Source organism: Armigeres subalbatus, chromosome 2, assembly GCF_024139115.2.
Source record: "Armigeres subalbatus isolate Guangzhou_Male chromosome 2, GZ_Asu_2, whole genome shotgun sequence".
Lineage (NCBI taxonomy): Eukaryota > Metazoa > Arthropoda > Insecta > Diptera > Culicidae > Armigeres > Armigeres subalbatus.
In genome coordinates this window covers 276003691-276030699 of record NC_085140.1, presented here as the reverse complement: position 1 = coordinate 276030699, position 27009 = coordinate 276003691, and the positions used below count along the sequence as shown (strand labels likewise).

Here is a 27009-nt window from a genome sequence, read left to right as displayed (position 1 = left end):
GGTTTGTTCATATATGTAAGAGAAGACATTTTGCAAATTTTCAGATTTTTTCATTAAGGGGAAGTGGGCTAAAACGGCCCTGCAAAAATTATTGTTCAAAAATCGCCAAAACCAAAAAAATGCAATAACTTTGGCAATGACTGACCGATTTTGTTTAAATTTTGCACGTTGTTTCTACTCAATTAGTACTTTATACCAAGTGGTTAATAGGGTTATAAAGTTGATTACTTTAGGACTTTTCGATCAAAAATGGTCGTTTTTCCAAAGGGAATATTTTTCACCAACAGATCTAGGATAAAAACTAAACCCGTAAGGCAATTAAGGAACTAAAGAGCTTTCATCCCATATATAATGTAGAAGCGCCAACTCAAGAATTTCTAAGAAAATCGCAGTTTTCTGCAACACTGTTAATTCTTAAGAAAGTTCGCACAAATTTTGACCCTACTTAAGTTGATGTTTTCCGATCTGGGGAAAACTGTCCAAACTTTTTTGTCTAAGTTGAAATTAAAAATCAGAATTTTTCATTAGGGGAGTGTAGGGTAAAATAGTCCTAAATAAATGTAAAATGTCCTAATAAATGTAAAAAAATACATCATTTTTTTATGTGAGTTCTAACAGAAAATACATAAGTTTTAAAAAACTGTTTCTTCTTCCTTTCAATTCATCTATATTTTTCGTCGCAATAGATACGTATATCCTTCGCTGATCTATATTAGATAGCAAACTATTTGCAGAACAATTTTGAACAGAAGTAAAATAGGACCAAAATAAGTGCCTTAAACATTAGCACGTCTTTCGCAAACTGAAGCAAAATGAACGGATTCGACGAAAGTGCTTGTTGATATTTTCTTTGAATGGGTACCGGTACTGATGGTGCTTTTACAGCCATGCGAAAAAAAAACAAGTATTCTTAACCGCAAAGGAACAATTTCGTAACAGGTAAACATAGCTTGTTGGTGGAGCTGCTTCTCAGATTATATTTTTCTTTTGTACGTACTTGCATCAGGTTACCATAGGCTTGTTTTTGTAGCTTGTAACGATTGTGTGGTATTCATAACTCTCCGTCATCCTCCATCATTATCAATTTAAACCAAATTCTGCAAGTTTATTGTGCAAAAATGTCAAACCATGTACCATTCATATATTTTGAATTACTAACTTTCAAACTGCTAGCTAATATTACAGAGATACAATCTAAACAAAATGTTTGACTGAATGGACTATACCAGTTCTAATCGGGTGTATATATTTTCATGAGTTGGACAATTTTATCTCATAGGTAATGGAATACCCTCGATTCTATGTTTACACAACTGTGTAAAAAACACTCCAAAGTTTAACAAAGTTTCATTCATTTTGCACAATACGGGAGAAACTGTTTTTTTTCTACAACGAGCTGATTTTTTACAAGGAGAGCGAAACAAGGTAATGTGTATACTATTGAATAGGATAGAGTATCAATTGTCTGACGATTTGAAAACACACCCCTCATGAAAATACTTCAAATTTTAGGATACACGTTTCTACACTCATAGATAAAGTATGTAAATTGTAGATCGCTTAATCAATTAATTAAAAGATTACCAAGCAAAACTGTTTTATTCTCAGCTTAATTTACGCCACCTGAAAGTGCTTGAGTACCTCAACAAAACTGTGTAGTTGATTGTAAAAAGGATGCCTTAAACATCAGCCTTTTTCTCTTGAAATCTTTGCTAGCCTTATATGAACATATTTCCAACCAACCATAAGGTGTGGTTTGGTAAGAAGTAGTACTTGGGTAGTAACAGCTTGCAATACTTTTTGAGAAATCTATCTATTGCTTTTTTCACCGAGGAATAGACTACCGTGTTGAAGTACCAATGTAACAAACAAAAACAAAACAAATGTTCTTCCGAATTGATGGAAACTAGCTAAAGCATTGGAATTTGCTTTACGTCGTTCTTGAACCATGCATCGTTCTTGCAATTAAGACGTCGCCATGGAGGAACTGGTGGGAATATAATTTGGTGGAACAATAATTTTGAACGGGAGTTTAAGACGGCGCAAAGTTTACAATACCTGCGCCGGAATATTATAGAGATGACATGACTAGTTGACTAGTTCACGTTACACTAAGCTTGGAAGAATTTCGAAGCTAACTAGCAAAATCACTTCGTTCATTTTTGTTTCAGTTTGCAAAAGATGTGTTAATGTTCAAGGCACTTATTTTGGTCCTATTTTACTTCTGTTGAAAATTGTTCTGCAAATAGTTTGCCATCGAATATAGACCAGCGAAGGATATACGTATCTATTGAGACGAAAAATATAGATGAATTGAAAGGAGAAGAAACAGTTTTTTTTTAAACTTACGTATTTTCTGCTAGAACTCACATAAAAAAATGATGTATTTTTTGACATTTATTTTTAAAGGACTATTTTACCCTACACTCCCCTAATAGGAAATTCTGATTTTGAATTTCAACTGAGACAAAAAAGTTTGGACAGTTTTCACCAGATTGGAAAACATCAACATAAGTAGGGTCGAACTTTCTTAAGAATAAACAGTGTTGCAGAAAATTGCGATTTTCTAAGAAATTCTTGAGTTGGCGCTTCTGAATTATATATGAGATGAAAGCTCTTTAGTTCCTTAATTGCCTTACGGGTTTAGTTTTTTATTCTAGATCTGTTGGTGAAAATATTCCCTTTGGAAAACGAACATTTTATCGAAAAAGTCAATTTTCTCCTAAAGTAAACAACTTTATAACCCTATTAACCACTTGGTATAAAGAACTAATTGAGTAGAAACAACGTGCAAAATTTAAACAAAATCGGTCACTCATTGCCGAAGTTATTGCATTTTTTGGTTTTGGCGATTTTTGAACAATAATTTTGAAGGGCCGTTTTAGCCCACTTCCCTTAATGAAAAAATCTGAAAATTTGCAAAATGCCTTCTCTTACATATATGAACAAACCCTGAAAATTTCATCCAAATCGGAGAACATCGTTGCAACCTCCCTTGGAAAGGGGGTCGCGCTTCTCGCGAACTGGCTCTTAAAAACCATTGATAAATGAACGAAAGTGACCAGAATGTTGATGCAAACGTGGTCAATCATCATTGACCAGCATCAGAAGTTAGTTTTGATACAAATGAATCACCAGGACATGGTTCCGGATGTTCCGGGAGCCTGGTTCCCTGGGGTACTGGACACCCAGTCTTGCGACATATCAAACTTCATGGTTTTGGAAGACAATCCTAATAGATGAGTTTTGGAGAGGTTTTGGACACATTGGCCACGTCTGGAAGTGTTCCCGGGAACCTGGCTCCCTCAAGAAAGTGGACAAATCTCGCCTAGCACCAAAGCCCATTTTGCGACTTATCAAACTCCATGATTTGAAAGACAAGCTCAATAGATGAGTTTTTGAGAGGTTTTGGACACATTGATCATATTCGAAAGTGTTCCCGGGAACCTGATTCCCTCAGAGGACCGGACAAATTTCGATTAGCACCGAAACCCATTTTGTCCAACTTCGTGATTTTCAAAGACAAGCACAATACATAATTTACCTCTCCAAAACTCATCTGTTGAGCTTGCCTGTCAAAATCATGGAGTTTGATAAATCGCAATATGGGTTTCGGTGCTAATCGAAATTGGTCCACTTCCTTGAGGGAACCAGGTTCCCGGGAACACTTCTGGACGTGGCCAATGTGTCCAAAACTTCTCTAACCCCCATCTATTGAGCTTGTCTTTCAAAATCATGGAGTTTGATATGTCGCAAGATGGGCTTTGGTGCTAGGCGAGATTTGTCCACTTTCTTGAGGGAACCAGGTTCCCGGGAACACTTCCGGATGTGGCCAATGTGTCCAAAATCTTCCAAAAACTCATCTATTGGGATTGTCTTCCAAAACCATGAAGTTTGATATGTCGCAAGACTGGGTTTTACACCACTTGAAAAGTGTCCACTACCCCAGGGAACCAGGTTCCCGGAATATCCGGAACCATGTCCTGGTGATTCAATTGTATCAAAACTAACTTCTGATGCTGGTCAATGATGATTGACCACGTTTGCATCAACATTCTGGTCACTTTCGTTCATTTATCAATGGTTTTTTTTTAATGACCCGTTTTTGACTGCACCTGACCCAGGAACCCCCTTAATAAATCCGGCCGGATTGGCACCATAGTCAAATCAGTTGACGCTTCTTCCCTGAAAATTTCATAGCAATCGGACGAAAAATGAGCCCACACGGGTTATTTCAATTTCTAGGTCAAACCGAAACGGGTGAAAACAAAGTTTTTTTTTTACTAAGTTAAAAGACTTAACTATTCCATTTACTTCCATTATATTCACTCAACAGATACGTATTTCGTTTTCTACTTGAAAACTTCTTCAGTGATTTGTTATTGACTTGTAATTGACTGAAGAAAAAAAAATTAATCAGAGTATTTTTTATTAATAGAAATTTCATTCACAAAAAATTTTTTTTTTTTAAAAAGCGTTTTAGTTTTAGCAATCTGTCTAGTTATTAAAAAACGATTGACATACAGTCAGTCTAGCCTCCTTTTTAGAGGCTCAGAAGCAAGGGTCTGGGAAGCGGCCATGTTTTTGATGCCAGCATCAAAATCATCGATTAATTTAACACAAAGGCGTAATCATAGTCATCGAAAAACTCTCATTGAAAATATGTTTCAAATATCGTGATATTTAGGCGAAGTAGAGCGCTTGATGCCGAACAAAATATGAAAATTTATTAAAGGCATCAATATTCTTGTTCAAACACACCTCGGAAGACTTTTTCAAGAGAGTCGGAAGACTTTTTTCAAGAGAGTCGGAAGCCTCCTTTCAAGAAGCCCGGAAGCCTCCTTTCAAGAGGCTCGGAAGCCTCCTTTCAAGAGGCTCGGAAGCCTCCTTTCAAGAGGCTCGGAAGCCTCCTTTCAAGAAGTTTGAAAGCCTCCTTTCAAGAGGCTCAGAGATAAGTAACGAGAACATATTTCATGGAGAAAAAATGCGGAATTTATTGTTCCCGTTGAGAGCCCGAGTATTAGCAATTTTATAAGACATGATTTTTTGTAAGTTTATTTATTCTGATCTCTAGAATATGCAGCACTTTTATAAAAGACATCAGGAACTCGTAAATTACGTCTTCAAAATACATAACGATCCAACACATCTGGAGAGCATTGTTTAGGAATCTGTCGCTCCTATAAGAAAGTTCAATATTTGTTTTCCAATAGAAATCTTAATTCTCAGTAAAACGTCCACCATAAAGCATGATTCTATCGACATCTTTAACAAATCAGATTCCCATTTCAAATAGCCATGCGACACGTATCTACAAACATAATCGTAAAGCGAATGGTTGACCTAACCATTTAGACACTTCGCCTTTCAACATGCTACCAGCCATACACTGCGGAGAGCCATGATTCAAATGCGAAATACCAAACCAATCACTGACTGTGCTGTTGTAACTGTGGGCAGCGTTGTATTCGAAAGATTGGTATCTTATCGAGCATCAATAAATAGAACCTATAAACAGAATGGAAACAATAAAATATTAAAACTGGCGTTACATGTTATTTTCATTTGATCCGATAAGAATCGTTGGCGTGATATGTTTTCCAATTCAACTGGTGAAGTTCGTTTATCAAGTAATTTGTACGGAACGATTTTATCACGTACTCTTTCAAAAGTACTACAAACGATCTCAATGTCATGGTTGAATAGTTTGATGTTCACATGCAATTTACTCAATGCAGCATGCGTCATATGTCAGCGTTAATGATTTATATAGGCGGAAATGTTTACTGGTTTTCACTCAAATCACAGTCTGTTCGAAACTTTCATTTGAATCAGTTCAGTATTACCACTAATCAGTTACAATGTCGTTTGTAGCATGGATTCGGAGTCTCGCGAATCCCAAAAACTTCTTGGAAGCACAGCGCCCGATTATAAACGTAACTTTTTTCGGTGGCATGACCCCATTCTACTTAGTCAGACAACGAGAACAAGCATTTTTACGATGTAACACTATTGGATACATCAATTCATCCATCCACGCCATGATCTTCATCTCGTGCTACTTCATAACCATTTCGAGGCGTGAAAGCGTCACAGGATATTTCAGCGATTCGAACATAAGCAATCTGGGCAACATCCTTCAAGCGACAACTGGCACGGGAGCCTTGATAATGACTTTCTGCTATAGCATTTTCCAACGACACAAACTCATCGAGGCGTTACACTCTTTGGCACTAACGGATAAACATTTGAATGACGTTGGTATCGAAATCAATTACAAGAAAGCTTTGCTCAGTAATTACCTCATCGTCGTTTTACAATTTCTGGTTCAATTTATGTACGCTGCTGTATGTTCGATCATTGTGTTCAACTCAGGACATTCGTTTTGTCTTGCCGTATGGCTTTCCTTCCTAATGCCCTTCATGATGATATCCATGATCATCATTTTATTCGTTTCGTTGCTGAATCAATGCAAGTATCGATTCAGTTTGTTAAACGAAATCCTGTCTTCTTTACGAGAGAAAATCATCGAAAAGAATCTGGCTCGAGACAATGTTTATAGTGTAACTGAAGAGGTAAGGATTAAAAAACCACGTAGAATATCTGCGGTATTTCCGGCCGGTTCGAGCAGCTGGTACGCACAAGTTCTGAATCGTGTGGCCAGTATTCAAAGCGAGATCTGCGATGCCTGTGATTCATTGGAGCACTATTTCACGGTGCAAATGTTGTCGATGATAGCGATTTCGTTTCTGATTAGTGTCTTCGATGTGTATTACATTGTGGAAAAAATGTTTGCGGATGGCTCGGCCAACAGCCACGTCAGCAAGCTGCAGTTTGTGGCATTTTTCTTCTCCCAAGGACTGGTGCACGTGGTTGGAGTGATGAAAGTTGTATACTTTGCAGCATTGGCTGTTAATGAGGTAGGTTTAGGAATTAATATTAATATATGTAGGTCTTTGTATAATTCAGAGAAGGCAATGTCCCAGCTGGAAAATTCAAATCAATTCTTCAATTAACTTTAATGTATCTTTTTTCGAATAGTGTGTTTTAGAAGATCGACAAGAGTAGTCACCTCGTCTGTGGTTATGGATAGGAAAATAAAAGTTGTACCAACCGAAAGTTATTATGCGTCGTTTTGTTCGATCTGTAACTATGCCTTCCACATACACGACAATTTGGTTTCAAAAGTGGGATAATCAAAATTTAGTTCCCACGAAATTGTCCCTTCGGAAACAAACTGGTGCTCGAAAACGCCGAGCTCTTGCAATCGCTGTTCAGCGATGATTACAGATGCAATCAAGTCTTTCAACGGAAGTGTCATCCAGTAAGCGAATGCCCCTTCCGATTAAGCATATGCTAGAGCTCGGAGGGATTCAGGAATAGCCGCTCCTTTGCCGAAGATACCTGCTTTTCAATGCCCTAATATCGTTAATCGGAAAGGGCAAACGTCGCCGACTATTTCAATCGGGATGAGTTGGCATTGGAGCTGAGCCAGATACCTCGACTACAGTACGCCAATTACGCTAGAGTCCATATGGCGGCAAAGTTGAACAGTGCTTTAAAGTTTCTCGTCGGTCCCCAAGACTCACAGCTGGTGGTATCTGATAAAATATCACATAAACACCAGCGGGCCTTGTACAAAGCGTCCCTTAATGATCAACGAGTGGTTAAACTTAAAGACAAAAAATATTTTAGTGAAAATTAATGAAATTGAAATGAAATATTTTTGTTTTGATCAATTTGTCTGTTTATACTAATGTACTGCCGGAATCTGGCAAAGTGACGTATACGCCATTTTTCAAAAATGGTATTAACGAGTAGTACACAAAAATGAAAAACATGTATGTTGTAGGAAGATGACTAAGCAAAGCTGTCATGAACCGCTTTACATGAAATCATCCCTAGTAGCACAATTCAGATCGATTTTGTTGCAGCAACTTCAATGTGACTGGATTTGGTTGCATATGAGTCACAGTGACTGGTATATGACAAGTGTGCTGCTCGGGATCGACTACGAGTCGAGAACTCTTCACTATATGAATAGAGTTTTTGAGCTTACATTTTGAAATCTGATGTGAAGTGAAAGAGAAAGTTTTTCTTTCCACTGTCGAATACAGTGCAGTGAACATCAGAACTCCCCCTTTTTTCTGGAGTTCCTATGAATGCCGTCGCGTAACGTCCTTGACTAGTTCCGGGAGTCACCGTTGAAAGACGAGTATTGTCCAAATCTTGAATTTTGCTTTCCCCAAGCCACCGCCGCCAGTTTTCGGAATCACGCCGCCGCTGACTGATCTACCGCTATTTCTCTGATCTGAAATTTTTCCGTAGAATTTCCCGAGACTTTCAGCCCGAGGTGGCTTGTCTCGTAAAGTTTTTTTAAATTTCTTTATTAAAGTGATTCTTTAAATAATTCTGAAATTCATCTCAGTAATTTCCCGAGTGATGTTTCCAAAACATCACGTAGAAACTCGAGATATTTTTTTATGTGAAAGTGTCAACCTTTTTGGCCAAATTACCCGTTCAGCAAATGATATTTTCGGCCTTAGAACCTAACTCGATATTTTCCCTTACTCGATGAAATTCTAAGTCCCTTGAATTTAGCATACTGCGTTACCTGCGTACGTCGATACCTCCCTTACTCAATATTCTCTAAGTCGAAGTAATTTCCCAAAGCATTTTTATCTCGCTAACTCGATGTCGTCAGAATCAGTTCATATGCACAAAATATATGATGTCATTTGGCCATTTGGCCATTTGGCCGAATGACGTTTGGTCGAATGTCGTTTGGTGAGTAATGTAAAAGTGAGTAATAAGAAGTGAGAATTACATTTTGCACATCTCATAAGAAATAAGACGTGAGAAATAGGAAGTGAATAGAGAAACGTGAGAAAAGAAAAGTAAGAAGTGAAAAGTGAGAAGTGAGGAGTGAGAAGTACGAAATGAGAAGTAAGAATTGAAAAGTGAAAGTGAGAAAAAAGAAATTTGAAAATGAGATCTGTCACTTCAAATGAGAAGTGAAAAGTAAGAAGTGAGAAGTGAGAAATTCGAAATGAAAAGTGAGAATTGAAAAGTGGGAAGTGAAAAGTAAATTGGGAAAAGTGAGAACCAAGAAGTATTAAGTTAAAAGTTAAAATTGAGAAGTGAAAAGGGAGAGGTGAGAAGTTAAAAGTGAAAAATTGGAGAAGTGATAAGTTAAAATCTTCAAATCCGGCAACATGCATAGCGTAGAAAATTATCGACCCATTTCGATCCTGAACTGTTTGGCCAAAGTACTCGAAAGACTGTTGCATGACAAGCTTTATCCAGCCGTTAAATCCGTTATATCAGAATTCCAGCATGGATTCATGCAAAAACGTTTGACGATCTCTAATTTGATGAACTTCACCAATATTGTTATTGGATGCATCGAGAAGCGGCAACAAGTAGATGTTGTGTATATTGACTTTTCGAAAGAATTTCGCATGATCTTTCTATTTTGAAACTGAACGTATTGGTCTACCGTCGTGGATCGTCAACTGGATTCATTCGTACTAGACTTCAAGAAAAGCCTTCATCAAGGTTCGTGACACCACTTCCGATGAATTAGAGATTCCGTCTGGCGTTCCACAAGGGAGTCACCTAGGACCTTTAATTTTAGTGCTATTTATCAACGACGTTTGCGGTCAGCTACACTCGTGCAAGCTGCTTTTTGCGGATGACCTGAAAATTTACCGAGTCGTGAAGTCAGCTTTAGATTGCTGTGCACTTCAAGCCGACGTTGTGCGCATCATCGTGGTGTCAGATAAACGGAATGCAAGCCAACGCCACCAAATGCAGAATCATTACTTTTTCCCGTGTTCACTCACCAATCAGATTTGACTACTCGGTGGACCAGTTACCGCTTATGAGAGTTAACTCCATAAAGGATCTTGGCCTTACCTTGGACAGTAAGCTTCGGATAACGAGCACATCTCAAAGACAATCTCTAAAGCCAACACTATGCTTGGCTTCCTGCGTCGCAACTCTGCACAATTCGATGATGTTTATGCTTTGAAAACACTATACTGCTCATTGGTCCGAAGCATTCTTGAGTACGGAGTTCAAATATGGGCTCCTTACCATGCGATTCATGCATCACGCATAGAAAGCATCCAGAAACGTTTCGTCAGATTCGCATTACAACAGCTGCCATGGACCAATCCCGATAACCTGCCACCGTATGAGCACAGATGTACGCTCATTGGCTTGCAAACACTCTCCAAACACTCTCCAAGTCGTGCCGAGGGAAGCAGGCGCGAAGTCGACCCTGCTCACCTTCCGAGGACATAGGGCATGGTAAGGCCACTTGGAAAGCCGGCAATGCGCTGGCACGATACCATGGTGTTCTTCTAAAAAAAGCGAGTCACGATGTTCGATGCTGCAAGGACACGCAGCTAACCTCGAGGGTGGGTTATGCACTGGCCCCCCTTTGAAGCATTACTTTCTGGTTGTACCGAAGGGACGATGGGCTTGGCGGCAATGGAAACGGTTTAGCGGGTCGGGGATGCAGTCCTGCCTCGTTGGAGGTGGCCCCTAACCCCGCACTCCCTGGTCAACCCAGGATGTCTGTTGAGCAGATTCCCCCTCCATTGTTTAGGAAAAAAAACACTCTCCTAACGCCGAACGTATTTACAACGACTTTTTGTTTTTGACATGATCCGTGACAAAATTGAATGCAGTAGCGTGCTCCGGGAAATCTACTTCCACGCACCTAGCCGCCGATTACGCAATCCCCGATTGCTTTGGACCCCGGTGCACCACACTGCTTACGGTTACAACAAACCACTTGACAGATGTTGTAGATTGTTTAACGATGTAACATATTAACGATCAAACATATTACTTTGATCATAATGTTGGAAAGCTTGTCTTCAAAAATAGGATAAGGATACTGTAGTCTGTGTGGTTTTGAACCAAAGATGAAATAAATAAATAAAAAAAAAGAACAGTGAGAAGAGAAAAGTGAATAGTGAGAATTAAAAAGTGAGAAGTGAGAAGTAAGAAGCGAGAAGTGAAAGGTGAGAAGTGAGAAGTAATAAATGAGAAATTCGAAGTTAGAAGTGAAGAGTAAGATGTGAGAAGCGAAAAGTTCGAAGTGAATAGTGAGAAGTCAGAAGGGAGAAGTGCAAAGTGAGAAGTGAGCAATGAGAAATGAGAAGTGAACAGTGAGAAGATTGAAGTGGGAAATGAGAGGTAAAACGTGAGGACCAAGGAATGAGAAGAGAAAAATGAGGAGAAAATTGAAAAAAATTAGCTTAATATTTATTCTTTCCAACTTCCTTCTCCCTTTTTTGCCTTCTTTCTTTCGTTTTTCTTCTTCTTATTTCTTGCATCCTTATTCTTGCTCACCTTTTTTACATCATAAATGTTCTTCTGTTCCTTCTTTGTACTTCATTATTCGGCCTTTCTTCTTAATTTCTTCTTTTTCCTCATTCTTTCTCTTTTTTCTTTCTTTCTTATACTTCCTCTTCCATTATTTTTTCTCCTTTCTTCTTCTTTGTTTTGTTTTCTTTCTTTTGTCTCATATCTCACTATTCACTTCTTATTTCTTGCTTCTGTTTCCTCAACTACTCACTTCCAACTTCTCACTTCACAACTATCATATCTCACTTCTCACCATTAAATTGTCACATCTCATTTCTCATTTTCACTACTCACTCTCACTATTCAATACTCACTTCAAACATATTATTTCTCATTTCTCACTACTCTGTATTCACTCTAAACATCTTATTTCTCACTTGTCACTATTCGCTTTGAACATCTCATTTCTCACTTCACTTTATAAGGAAACCAATTTTAACCATTCGGCCAAACGGCGTTCGACCAAATGACACTTTCGTCCAAATAGCATTCTGTCAAATGACCCTAAACCATATTTCAAGCTCTATCTGGTAAAAGAGCGAATGTCACAAGAGAGAATTTTCTTCATCGACTTCCCCTCTTTTGAATAAAAGTGACAAGCAGGGGATTTATTTGCAGTTTATCACCTCATAAGTTCGCATTGTCTTCTATCGTTCTGAGGTGATAAACCACGAAGAAATCCGCTGCTTGTCACTTTTAATTAAAAGAGGGGAAGTCAACGAAGAGAATTAGAGCTTGATTTCTACATGTTATGAAAAGTTTTTGATATTTTGGAGAAAAAAATGTTTTCTCTATCTCGATACCTCCCTAACTCGATGGTCTCTTCAGTATCGAGTAAGGGAGAGTTCACTGTACTACGTCAAACAATATTTCCAGGCAAGTGACTCTTTCAGCAAAATTACCCATTCGGTGTATGTCATTTTCAGCTAAATGATGTTTTCGGTCTAACCATTTTCGAACTAATAACATTTCGGTCAAATGGAATGAGACTAGAAAAATTAACGTTTTATTCGTAAAATAGTATTCGAACAAATGGCTTTGGCCTGAATAACTTTTGGTCAAATACAATGCCGAAAGTTGTTTAACCGAATATGTCATTTGGCGAAACAGTTAATTAGGTCAAAACCCATCTGGCTGAAAATGTCAACGATTTTGGAAGTTGCTCTAGAATGATAGATAGATAGATAGATAGATAGATAGGTAGATAGATAAATAGACAGATAGATAGATAGATAAATAGATAGATAGATAGATAGGCCATTAGCCTGAATGGCCATTAGGTCGAATAAGAAGAAAGCAGCAAAATGTGAGAAATGTGAAGTTCTTTCATCACCTTACCCCTTTTTCCTTCTCCCTTCTTGATTCTTTCTACCTTTTTTTTCTTCCTTCTTTCTTCACTCTCCCTTTTTCCTTTATTCTTTCTTTCTTCTTCCTTTTTCCTTCTTCTCAATTTCTTCTTCTTCCATTTTCTTTTTTCATTCTTATTTTCTTTTTCTTCTCGTTTCTTTCTTCCTTCTTTTTTCTTCTTTCATCCTTCTTCCTTCCTTCTTTCTTCTTCCTTCTTTCTTCTTCCTTCTTTCTTCTTCCTTCTTTCTTCTTCCTTCTTTCTTCTTCCTTCTTTCTTCTTCCTTCTTTCTTCTTCCTTTTTTCTCGTGCTTCATTTTTCTCCGCTTTTATTTTTTCCTTCTTTCTTCTTCCTTCTTCCTTTCTCCTTCATCTTCCCTCTTCGTTCTTCCTTTCTTTCTTTTTCCGTTTTTCCATTTTCCTCCTTTAATATTTCTTATTTTTTCTTCCATCATTCTTCTTCCTTCTTTCTTCTACCTTCTTTCTTCTTTTTTTTCCTCCTTTCTTCTTCTTTCGTACTTCTTACATCTTTCGTCTTCCGCCTTACTTCTTGCTCACTTCGCACTACTTACTTCTCACTCTTCACCTCTCTTTCGGCCGGGTCGCCATTCGGCCTTATGATCATTCGGCCTAATAACCTCCGGTTGTCGGCCGTCGCGGCGATGAAATCGCTTAGGTCTGGGGGAGCCTATAAGCTAGTTAGGGGAGGCTGATCATCGTCCGAGTGCCAGCGAGGGACTCTAATTGAAACTGTGCACCATGGTCCACCGGGAATGGTCCTCCGGAAATTTAGGGGATTTGATGTCAAGCCCTGCAAGTCAGCCCTAAAAAAACATAAGCAACGAACAATCAACAAGAGAGTATGGATCGGAACCATCGGCGAAGACCACCGCGACGAAAAGGGACTAGCGATTGGAAACTCGGTTCTTTGAACTGCAAATCTCTCAACTTCATCGGGAGCACACGCATAATCGACGATGTGCTCAAGGACCGTGGATTCGGCATCGTAGCGCTGCTGGAGGTTTTTTGGAAGGGATCATAGGAGATTTGAACGCTCAGTTTGGCCAAGAGGAGGAGTTTAGATCAACTATTGGGAAGTTCAGCGCCCACCGGCTGACGAACGAAAACGGCCTACGACTAATTGATTTCGCCGCCTCCAAGAATATGGCCATTCGCAGCACCTACTTCCAACACATCAGCACTGCAGACAGAATCACAAATCGACCATTCTGATTGATGGACGGCACTTCTCCGACATTATCGACGTCAGGACATATCGTGGCGCTAACATCGACTCTGACCACTATCCGGTGATGGTAAAACTGCGCCCAAAACTATCCGTCATCAACAATGTTCGGTACCGACGCCCGCCGCGGTACGACCTAGAGCGACTGAAGCAACCTGATGTCGCCACTGCATACGCGCAGTATCTCGAGGCAGCGAAGAGAGTGAACTCGATGGGGCCCCTCTTGAGGACTGCTGGAATACAGTCAAAGCAGCCATTAACGACGCAGTGGAGAACAACGTCGGGTATATAGGACGATGTCGACGTAACGATTGGTTCGACGAAGAGTGCAGACAAATTCTGGAGGGAAGGACGCAGCGCGGGCGGTCGCGCTGCAGCAAGGTACTCGGCAAAACGTGGAACGTTATAGACGGAGACATCAGGACCGCCTTTTTCAGGAGAAGAAACGCAGCCTGGAAGAAGCGGAGTGCGAGGAAATGGAACAGCTGTGCCGTTCTCAAGAAACACGCAAGTTCTACCAGAAGCTCAACGCATCCCGCAAAGGATTCGTGCCGCGAGCCGAAATGTGCAGGGATGAGGATGGGAGCATCTTGACGGACGAACGTGTGGTAATCGAGAGGTGGAAGCAGCACTACGAGAAACATTTGAATGGCGCTGAGAGTACAGGCAGTGAAAGTCAAGGCAGCGGAGGAGATGACTACGTCAGTTCAGCGGACGATGGAAGCCAACCAGCCCCCACCTTGAGGGAAGTTAAGGATGCCATCCAACAGCTAAAGACCAATAAAGCAGCTGGTAAGGATGGTATCGAAGCTGAGCTCATCAAGATGGGCCCGGAAAAGCTAGCCACTTGTCTGCACACACTGATAGTCAGGAAACAAGCGACAAGCTGGAGTGTGAGAACTTTCGAGCGATCACCATCCTTAATGCCGCCTACAAAGTGATATCCCAGATCATATTCCATCGTCTGTCACCATTAGTGAATGAGTTCGTGGGAAGTTATCAAGCCGGCTTCGTTGACGGCCGCTCAACGAATAAAAGATGTTAGCAACCCACGACCTACTTCATTGAGCGCAGTTACTGGTGAACCATGTATGCAGCTGCCAGACAATACTAAATACTCATCCTTCTCGGACGTTGGATTTGCATTCGACGGGGAATCCTGTCTCATTGATTCCTATTGGAAACCGGCTAGATCGTATTATGGAATCAAAAGTTATGCCCAAATAACATTTTCTCACGCCGAAAAATTCTCGCTGAGTTTTTGGACAGTTACCCTCGGCCGATTTGCTTGCAACGAATCACATTCCATGAGAAATCATTTTTCATTGTTTTTTTTTAATTAGCCAAATCGGACTATGGGCTCAGAAGTTATGGCCAAATTTATGTATTACGCGAAAAACGTGTTTAAAAGTCTCGCCCATTTTTCAAGCACTTACGCTTAATCGATTTGCTCTCAACATGTTGCATTCCACGTGAATCCTGTCTTATTGTTTCCTATTAAAAATTGGCCATATCGGACCTTTAAAATCCGAAGGTATGGCAAAAAATCAGTTTTTACGCAAAAAACTTATCAAAACGTCTCGCCCATTTTATTGGCATAAATAGAATTTCTTGCAATAAGTTTTTTCCTATTGAAATTGGGTCAAATTGGATTATGGGATCATAAGCTATAACCAAAACACTAACTTTAAAACGTGAATAGCAAAATAGCTTCTTGGCACTTCTACTCATCCGATTCGCTCGCAACAAATTGCGTTTGACGTGGATGTTTGAAATAAGTTTAACCACTAGTGCTGTTTCCAACTTTTCTTGTATTTACTTTTATTCTTCTTTTTCTTCGATGGCTCTACATTCCAACTGGAACTTGGCCTGCTTTTCAACTTAGTATTCTATTAGCATTTCCTCAGTTATCAATTGAAAGCTTTTCTATGCCCGCCATTGCATGAATATGTATCTTGTGTGGCAAATACAATGGATAACACAGTCAAAAAGTTATTGCCCTACTTCATTTTTATACAAAACACGCGTATAACGACTCTCTCATTAAGAACACTTATCCTTAACAGATTCACTCGCAACAACATGCGTTCGATGAATAATCTCGCTGAATACTAATAATGGGACCTGTCCTACAATCAGTGCTGTTTTTTTTACTTTTCTTACATTCCACATTTTACCTTTTCACATTTTCAAACGTACGAGAAAGGCACCAACACCGCTAGGTACATTAATTCAAGTTCTAATTTCTTACAACTGTTTTCCCTTCTAACTAATTATTCAACACAGAATACCATTAATAATACTTTGTTTCCAGTTGTGTTTGCGATCCCACTCCAAATAACCATTTGACATCAGTAATATTACTTTGATTGAATGGAACGGCACCCCACCTTGGGCCAAATTGCTCAACAAGCAACATCAATAACGAATCAACTGAATAAACGTGATTCACATATTGACATTACAATTCCCATTAGTTCAACAGAGAGCTCTCTAGCTGAAGCATTGCATAGTGAGCAATAGGGAAGGACTGGGCAACAGTCGTTGTTTAAGAGCCAGATAGAGTAGATCCTGAAGGATAATGTGCATTGCTTCAACTATGACAATCACAGGATGGTTCCGAAGGATATTTAATCCATCAAACTTCTTTGAAGCTCAACGGCCTATTATTAACTTCACCTGCATTGGTGGGACGACGCCCTTCACAATCGTTAACCACCGGCTGCAGGGCACTACATTTGGATACATAAATTCGTTCATTCATGCAGTGGTTTTCACCGTTTCCTTCGTAATTACAATATCTCAACATGAATACATTACTGGATATTTTTTCGATTCCAACATAAGTAACATCGGTGACTTCCTGCAACTGGCAACGGCAATGAGCGCATTGGTTATGACCTTCATCTACAGCATTTTTCAGAGAAATAAGCTCATTGAAGCATTTCACTGTTTGGCAACAACAGATCAGCATTTCAATGAAATCGGTACCGAGATCAACTACAAGAAGACACTATTTCACAATTACTTGATCGTTGTTTACCAGTTAGTGATCCAGTTTTTGTATTTCGGTACGTGTGTGTTTATTGTGCTCAGTTCCGGTTTTCCGTTCAGTGTCACTTCGTGGTTGACTTTCATGCTACCATTCATGATGATCTCCATGATCACCATGCTGTTTGTCTCCTTGCTGAATCAATGTAAATGTAGATTCCAGCTATTGAACAGGATCTTGGTGTCAGAAAGGAATAAATCAGTGGATAAATTAGTACTCAACGGCAGTGAAATTCATGTAGATGAAGAACATAGATGCCAACATTCACATGCGGTATCAACAGTATTTCCAACTCAGAAAAACGGGAACCGGAAAGATTTGATCAATCGCGTTGCCAGTATTCAAAGCGAAATCTGCGACGCGTGTGACTGCATGGAGGACTATTTCAAAGTGCAAATGCTGGCGATAATAGCGATATCGTTTCTGATTAGCCTCTTCGACGTGTACTATATTTTGGAGACTGTTTTTACCGATGTCTACACCGAAACGCATTTTAGCAGGTTGCAGTTTATGGCCTTTTTTCTCTACCAAGGATTGATGCATTTCGTTGTAATCATGAAGATTGTCTACGCTGCAAGCTTGGCCGTTGGAGAGGTAGGTTTGATTTATATAAGAAATTACTGCATTAGATTGGACTCTATAGAAAAAAAATGGTTTTCTGAAAATCAAAACTGCTTTTAGAATGTTAGAAAGTTTGATGAGCATATGCGCATTGTGTGAATATTGAATTCTAGAAAATCGTTCACTTCCTCCAGTGCGCTAGACCAGTAGTTCTATACCTGGGGTACCTTTGCTGTCTCAAGGGGTACCTTTAACAGATTAGATTTAAGATTTAATAATCCATATCTCTCAACATAGGTAATCGGGTTTCTGGTACAGACTAAAAGAGAATATCAAAACTACCGATCATTTTTACGTTTCCGGATCTGATCGCTTTTCTCTGATGTTGAACAGAAAATAAACCAGTGATGTTTGAAGTTATCTTTCTATTTTATTTTGCACATTACGAGAGCAATAGCTCTCTTCCTCAAAGTCAACTGAAGTAGGAACTACCATTGGACAGAGATTCTTCTGACGAATCGTTGGCTATCTTTGACATGCTAATCAAATTGTCATAAGACAAGTTTAGTATAATTTCATTTAATTCCGCCACCTCGTATTACTTTTACTTATATGTATTTCGACCTCAACTGTAAGGTCGTCTTCAGTGTCTCGTACTTGACACGTACGAGACACTGAAGACGACCTTACAGTTGAGGTCGGAATACGTATATGTAAAAATAATACGAGGTGGTGGAATTAAATGGAATTGTACTAAACTCGTCTTATGACAGTGAATACATTCCACTAAAAAAGTGCTAAATAATTTTCTTGAATGCCAATCAAAAAAAATATAACGAGAGTTACCTTCGATGACACCGTCTTAATCAGAACACATTTGAGCCGCCCTAGTTAAGAAAATTTATCAAAGGTTTAGTCTTTTTTTTTTTTGGAATTCCTCTAATAAGGTGACGTTTCCAATGCTTATATAGAGTTCATCACTGAAAGTTTGCAGCCGTTGGAGTATCTAGCCACGATACTCTGGAGCCCCTTAAACTATTTTCAGTACTTTGAGCGATTTGCTAAAAAAAATCAAACGTCTTGTTTGGGTGAGTCATCGTAATATTGGGGTGGTGGGGGTAAATTGGACACACCCTGCTGCTGTTTATCAAGTAGCTATCAAGAAATTGCATTGTTCAATGCAGGTGTGTCGAAGCTTATCTTATTGGTTAACAAAGCCTGTTGTGAAAAAAATTGAAAAAATATTCATTTTGCACAATTCAATTTTATTTTGGGTGGGGTAAAATGGTCAGGCGTTAAATGGGGTTAAGTGTACAACCTTGTAAATAATCCAAATAAGTCGGTCAAAATATTTCAAACCAAGCACATATTCTTAATAATATGCAAAATGTTATCTGATAAGTATAAACTCTTCGTTTTACCACATACAAGCAGACGCACCGAGCTTGGGCAAAATGATTAGGCGGATATTTTTTTCAATATTCAATTGACCATTACTCTGCGAAATATTAACCGGTTCCTTTCGTGTTGGCATGGTTCGGCAGGAAACTCGTTTTGAGGAGAAGAAATTCCGGATTATTTGAGAACATATCAAAAAGGATAGATTTTGTGAGCCTATATTATGGACGATTATGGATTATGGATTATGGATGAAGAAGCGGTTGTCACTAGACTGCTGAGCTCAACTCCAAAAGTTGAGAAAACAATTGCAGAAATATGCGAATATGAAGCAGTTTATGATGTTTGTAGCACATCTCGATGTCTGGTAGCAGTCCTATGAGAAGAAGAATTCTGAAACCTTCTAAAAGTTTATTGGAATCTGTAGGAATCACAAATATAACTACGTTTGAAAGAAATCTTAGAAGTTAAAAAGAAAAAAGTCTGAAATTCGGAGTAACTTTGTTCTTAAGAATTCTGAAAACTCGTGAATAGTACTGAACACTCTTAAAGATTCTTGGGCGATGATAAGCTTTACTGGTAGATCGTAGTGAAGAAGAAGTTAATGATAATTGCTTGAACTCATCCAATATTTTATAAAATTTACAGGAATCAAAGGGAGTTTTATAACTTATCTGAGCATGTCCGAAAAAATCTCTTGAAATCCGAGAGGATCTCCGGAAAGTCGTTAAAATTCCAGAAAAGTTTGATTTGGATTTGATGATCCAGTTTTTGTCCTACCCATGTCTCAGAACGTGGCCGCGCCTCTGGTAGAAATAATAATATGCGACCGTGTGATGATAGTGCCGTTCCTCTGCACGCCAGATCTTCTAATAGCGCCCTCGAGTGCAACGTTGAACAATAAATTCGAAAGTGCATCACCCTGCTTCAATCCGTCTAAGGTCACAAACGAGATTAACACTTCGTTTACAATCCGGATACTTGATTTCGAGCCACTCAACGTTTCACGTATCAGTCTAATCAGTTTCGCCAGTAAACCATATTTGGACATTATCTGCTACAGTTCATTTCTTTTCACTGAATCGTACGCTGCTTTGAAATCAATGAACAGATGGTGAGTCTGCAAGTTGTACTCTCGGAATTTATCAAGGATCATCCGCAGGCTAAACATTTGATCCGTCGTTTATCGGCCCTCACAAAAACCTGCCGGGTATTCGCCGACGAAGGACTCCTCAAGCGGTCTCAGTCTGTTAAACAGGATACGCGACAGGATTTTGTTCGCCGAGTTGAGAAGGGTTATCCCTCTGTAATTGGACACTCTAGTATGTGCCCTTTCTTATAGATTGAGCATATGAGACCATCCATATGCTCAATCTATAAGAAAGTTCTTCATCCTCCCATATTGGATAATGTGGTGGATTGATTGATGCAGCTGCTCACTTCCGTGTTCGAGAAGCTCGACCGGGATGTTGTCCTTCCCAGCAGCTTTTTTGTTTTTCAGCTCGTTTAGAGCCTTCTTTACCTCGTCCAGCGTTGGTGGCTCCACAGCTTGACCGTAGCCGACTATGTCTATCCTGCTCCTTAATTTCCACCGTTCAACAAATCTTCGAAGTGCTCCTTCAACCTGACTGCCACCATAGTCTTGTCTGTCAGCAAATTCCCCTCTCGGTCATTGCACATGGCAGGCACTGGCGCAGTCTTATGCCACGCGCCATTAAGGTGATTATACAATAAAGCCAGAAATCGGCCATTTTGTAAACCACGTGCTTTTCCAATTTTTTTTTTCAAGAGCACGAGATGAAAGAACCATAACGCGTATGGGGCTGAAATAATGGTAGATCGTTTGCTTAGTTATGCTGAACAATCATAATTTGAGTTTCGGTACTGTACGAAAACTATTACGCCAGATTTGGGCTTTTGGAAATGTATGTAGATAATCGTGTTTTGAATTTGAAATTCACCACGGGTTTCATTTTATAATCACCTTAACAGTTTCAGAGCAAAGTTTGGAGAGCAAATTTTGAAGACTAGCAATAAAACTAAGATCTACATGACAACCTCTTGAAGACCAATATACAGAAAAAAAATAATGAAAAATAAACAGCGCGTAAAACTTGACATGCGGAAATTTACGCTATTCTACACTGAAAACCAAAACTACCCAAAAGTGGGTTGTTTGCACTCAAAACTGTGGTTTGGGCCAATAACCCAAATTTGAGTAAAATGACTTTTCTGGCACTAGGTAGTTTGCCTTTAATCCCATGTAAACAATTTACCCAAAGCTGAGTTTAATTTATCCAAAGCGGACCTTGATCAACCCAAAATAGAGAATATTGAATTTACTCAAATTTGGGTTATTGGGCTGAGCAACCTCGGTGAGGTGTTTGCATCTTGCTCTAGTTTTGATAGCAATCATGGGAAAGAAAGGGAAAAGTACCCAAATTTGGGTAAATTTTTTCTGCGATATTCTCAATAGTGCGTATATTGAACTCAAAGTTTGGGTTGATTTATCAGTCCGTGTACGCTGAAATGGTCCTCTTCCTAACAAGATTGTTTACAACTTGTATGCAATAATGACGATTCACGTCAAATTTTGTATACATTTAGGCTGTATCCTACGTGGAGGTGGAATTACGCTAATAATGGTGTTCTATTTACACACTTAATTTTTTTACCGGTATCTCAGCAAAATGTCGAACTTTTACCGAGATTCGCACAGCCGTGCCCCAGCAAACATGTTTTTTGCCGAGATTTCTGTCAAAGTTGTTGAAAATCAGCAAATAATTGACCGAAAATCAGCTTTGCCGTAATTTTTGCCGTAACATAAGTTTTTTTTTATTTTGCTGGCGTACGGCTGTGCGGATTTTCGCCTAGCTGCAAAAATAAAAACTAAGTGTGTATGTGCATGATTTTTAGTGTAAATTCCAGTGGATTTTTCTATCTGTGTACAAGATTATGTTATGACCAAGTGGACCACTCTTGAGAACGCCTTCAAAGCAAGCTCGAAGTTGTTAATAAAGCAGCCATAAAACCGCTGTCAAAAAAGGGAAATTTCTTTTTTGTTATTAAACTGGAGAAAAGAAAAATCGTAGGAATGGAAGAATGAAAAAATACAACATTCAATAGAGAATAAAAAAACAACATTTATGTATATGGATGTAAAATAATATGGATTCATTGGAAATTGGATGCCCCAGAACTTGTTCGCGTGCATACAATTTTGGTGCGCCTACGAATTTCTGGTGAAACCAGGTAAGAAAAGCAGTTTATTTAAATGCACCGTCGCAATATCGTGACTTACGAAAATTAAATTTGAGCAAATCATTAATCAATATACTGTTTTTCAAGTTCAAGTTCGAACTTGAGAGGAATCAAGTTCGAAACGTGGACTCCAAGTAACTTAAATGGTACTTCAATCCAATTAACGGCGTTCATTTCTATTTCGAACTTTTAATAACTATAAGCATCAGATAAAACAGTTTCTGTCTCACTTTTTTGCCGATTGTTTTGATTATGCGTTCTCTTTCACGATGTTTAATTTTCACTTTCGCCATTCCTCGTGCTGAATGGCGTCTGAACTATTTTTAATATGAACGATGTTCAAGTCATCAAGCTACAAATTCAAAAGTGTTCAGGTTATAAGCGATCAAGTTACCGGGGTCCACAATAATTTCAATTGAAGTTATGCTTCCAACAGCGGCAGTAGACCATCTCAAATATTGGTTATCGCATCATTAGTGCGTGTTCGTATTCATACTATCTTAATTTAACGGAAATAAAATGACATAATCAGTTAGTTTCCTCGATCTTCATCATCTATTCCATTCTCAGGAGTTGGATTTGACCCATGGATTTTATTATCAATAAACAACAAAATTTCAAATATGCGAATGCCCAATTTTCAAAGTTTACGTATTCATTGTGAGGGAACAGCTCCTGGATTTCATCTCATCAAAAATAAGCAATGGAAAGGTATTTGATTTGCTTCTTATTTTTGTGATTTTTTCAGCAGCAAGCACGCATGTTTACAGAGGTTCGATCGTAGTAAGCGCCACGAGAGGTTGCAAAAAAAAATCGTGTCAAAATTTTGCATCTGCGTATCATCGGCGAAATAATATTATTCGGCTGGTCGTAATGTTTTGATGCATCTGTGCAGAATTTGTGATGTTAAGGATAGTTTTCTAGGTGTTTTTATGTGATCTGTTGACATAGTGTTGAGTGAACAGAAAGATTATGCATTGTAGCGAAAAAAACTTGCCGTCAAAATGCGGAAAATTCTGAAGATTCTGGAAATTCCTGGTGAGATCTATCCATGTACCTTTATTATCTTTTGAAAGTATTATTGTAAAACAGTAAGTAAAACATCTGCAATTATTATAAACTACTTAAATGTTGGCGATATCAAGGGCATTCAATTGAAAGTATGTGGGTTGGGAGAGGAATTGCCAACTCTCTAGATAAATGTACTGCTTTTAAAGGAATTGCTCATCCCCCTCATTATGACAGCCTCCAAATTTGTATATGATACAGTGTGAAGGGTTTCGAGAATATTAACATTGATCTTTGCTGTAACCGCTGACAGTGCTGCTGCAGCCGTACATAATGCTGACTCTTTGGTCAGTTGGAGAAATGGCCAGCGTTATCGGCATCGGAGGTGAAGATCATTCGCAGCCAAATTGAAAGCACTGCCTTTTTTTTCAATTCTAGCTTGGTAGGGTAGGATAACTAAAATAAGGTTTGTCTCTTCCTATTGCGTTCTTAATACGAAGGCAAAGACCATCAAATAAAGAACGAAAATTATGGACATTATGGAATCCAGATACTTGCTGAAAAGATGTTGTTTAAGTATTAAAAAGGCTGCGAAACAGATCAATTTCCTAACCCCAGCGGTTTTCAATAGTGTGATTGTTTGTGGTATAATGTTGTACACGGGATTCTGTTTTTACACGATTTTTTTTGCTCGTATTTTTAATCGTTTGACTTAGATTTGCCACCAAAATCTTTGCAACGTGATCGTGAAATATCACGTGATAATGAATATGCGTTAAACATTTAGGATGAGTGCAAAATTAAGAAAATGTAAATTTTATATTCCGAAAATTCGCTTCTAAATCGCTATTTTGGCCTAAATCTTGGCCTAATTCGTTTAATTTTCTCCACAGGAAGTCGAGTTCATTTGTAATCTGTAATGTAAACCAATAAAAGTTTTAGTTTTAGGGCGCTAAAACGCCAGTGTTCGGAGTGTAAGTCATGTTCGGGATTTGAGTCAAAACGGTATTTCATTATTTTCTTATTTTTGTATTTTCATATTCTCGTAATTCTGTCTTTTCATACCTCCACATTTTCGTACATATTTATTATTTTTTTGTATTTTTATGTCTTTATTTAGTTTTCTATATTCTTTATACCTAATAAGAGAGTTTGGAAATGCAGGTATTGAAATGAAAAATATTCCCTTAATTAATATCTTTTAGACACATTATATGCTGGATCTGGCACAATATTATACAACAAAGTCAACTTTAAATCTAGACTAGCATTTGGAGGGGGCGTAGCAGCCGGGGTTTGTTCCTGCTGATTCTTCGTACACGTATTGTCGGTTTGGTAGGGGGCCGAGGTGGGCGATTGGCGGGGTTGGATTTTTCTCACGGTCCGTACGCTGGACCTGGCTTCGGAAGTGGTGCGCTGTTTTCATTTGGTGATGCGCTATACAGCGCTCCACTTCCGAGGTTGGGTTTGGCGTGTGGATTGTGGGAGGAATCCAACTTCGCTGGCGGCTGGTTCGGTTTTCTGCTGAACTGATAATATATAGCTGTATATTCATGCGAGGAATCGGAGGGAGTTTTGGCTGTTGCGCCCTTTTCGAATGTTGGTCTAGAAATAAAACAATTATCATTAATCCTATTTCAGAAATATGCTGACGAATGCGAGAAAGTAAAAATTTGTATCGAGTGCGGTCGTGTTTTTTCAGTAAGCAGAACGATCGGCTGGGCATCAAAGTTTTGTTCTACTTTGTGCGAGGGAGTAAATTAATCACAAGGTAAACATTTGTATTGTGTCCGGTCGTGTTTTCTTTAATAAGCAGAACGATCAGCCGGTCATCGAAATTTTGTTCTGCTTTGTGCGGGTGAGCAAATTAATCAGAAATTAAAAGTTTGTATCGAGTGCGGTCGTGTTGTTTTTAGTAAGCAGAACGATCGGCTGGTCATCGAAAATTTGTTTTGCTTTGTGCGGGTGAGTAAATTAATCAGAAATTAAAAATTTGTATCGAGTGCGGTCGTGTTTCTATTTCCTATTTCAGAAATATGCTGACGAATGCGAGAAAGTAAAAATTTGTATCGAGTGCGATCGTGTTTTTTCAGTACGCAGAACGATCGGCCGGTCATCGAAATTTTGTTCTGCTTTATGTAACCTAATCAGGAAGTATAGATTTGTATCGATTCCGGTCGTGTTTTCTTCAATAAGCAGAACGATCGGCCGGTCATAAAAAAATGGTTCAGCTTAGTGCGGTTGATATTTAAAATAATTAGTGTTCGTTCGAATGTATTAAATTCAATCAAACTACACGCATACACGGCATACCGTTTACCAAAACGAACCCTGCCACAATTCCTACCCCATATATCCAACATCCCAGTGATTTCTCGTGGAAGTGCAGATGACTCGTCGGCTTCTATCAAAGCGAGAATCATGTCAACATTATCCTACCCATTCCTCAATTGACCTGCATTCGGACACGGCCGGCGCTGGTATTGCTTATTTTTGGGTCACCAGTTCTTACACATTGAAGATGATGTTAGTCCCAAACTTCATCTGTTGGTTCTCTGTGTAATTACAGCTGACCTGGCAATAACGGAGTAGCAACCGTGGGCGGTCAATCATGCTCATGCTCATGCTCATGCTCAGCAGCAAGCACGCATGTTTACAAAAACCAGCGACGAAATTGGTGCCGTATTTCTTTGTTTCGTGATGAGATGAAAATATGTCCAGTGAGATAGAAATTTATTATTAATATTATTAATATTATATCCCTATTTATTGTTTTCTTTGTTTAGGTTTTCGAGAAACTTGTTTTTGGCCATTCGGTTGGCCATAATGCATGAAGTTCAACATAAAGATTATGTTCGTGTATAATCCCATTATAAACCTATAAAAAAAACCACTAAGTTTTATGGAGGTGCGTAAGACAAATCTATGTCAAAAATATTCGGTTTTATTACAGTTTTCAGAATTGGTTTTATTGGAGTCCTCAAGATAATCATTAGCCCACTCATAAGTTTATGAAGCTTTTGTGACATTTGTGATTTTATTAGACGTTTTATTATGGTTTTGGAGATAGCTATAATTCTTCAAACAAAGCTAATCTTGCAGCATTGAACAAAGCAGCGATAAAACCGTCAAAAAACATAAATAAATCCATGAAGCCTTGAAATTGGTACTTGGTATCCGTTCGTCCAGCTTCTGGTGGTACTGTTCAGCAACTCCTTCAACTGACAAGCGTTGGATATTGAAACGTATCGTTCTGTTGTTTCGTGAATTCGTGACGCTGGAAACTCGTGCCCGAATGTTTGCAACTACAAGGTAGTAATCCGAGTCAGTGTTCGGACCTCTGAAGGACTTTACATCTATAACATCCGAGAAATGTCGTCCGTCGATCAGCACGTGGTCTATTTGTGAGCAAGTGTCTCCACTCGGATGTTGCCAGGTGTGTTTGCGGAAATTCTCTCGTCCGAAGTAGGTACTGCTGATTGCCATCCCTCAAACAGCAGGTTACAATTCGCAGACCATTATCGTTGGTAGCGGGATGAAGGCTTTCCGTAGCAGGCTTTCTCTTCGGATCTGCGCATTTGCATCCCCGATGACAATCTTTACATCGTGTGTTGGGCACTCTCCGTAGGCCTTATCAAGGCTCTCATATAACTCATCCTTCACGTCATCAGGCTTATCGTTCGTTGGGGCATATATGCTGATCAGGTTATAGTTGAAGAATTTGCCCTTGATTCTCAACACGCAAATGCGGTCGCTT

General features: G+C 39.0%; 1 protein-coding gene across 1 annotated transcript in view; it reads left to right on the top strand.

Moving 5' to 3' along the window:
• Positions 1-6360: 6360 nt before the first annotated feature.
• Positions 6361-27009, top strand: part of LOC134216394 (putative gustatory receptor 28a) — a 68848-nt gene continuing 48199 nt past the window's right edge. Inside the window, exon 1 of the mRNA XM_062695294.1 lies at positions 6361-6920. Within this exon, the coding sequence (XP_062551278.1) occupies positions 6414-6920 (507 nt within the window). The 5' untranslated portion in view covers positions 6361-6413. The remainder of the gene's footprint in view (positions 6921-27009) is intronic.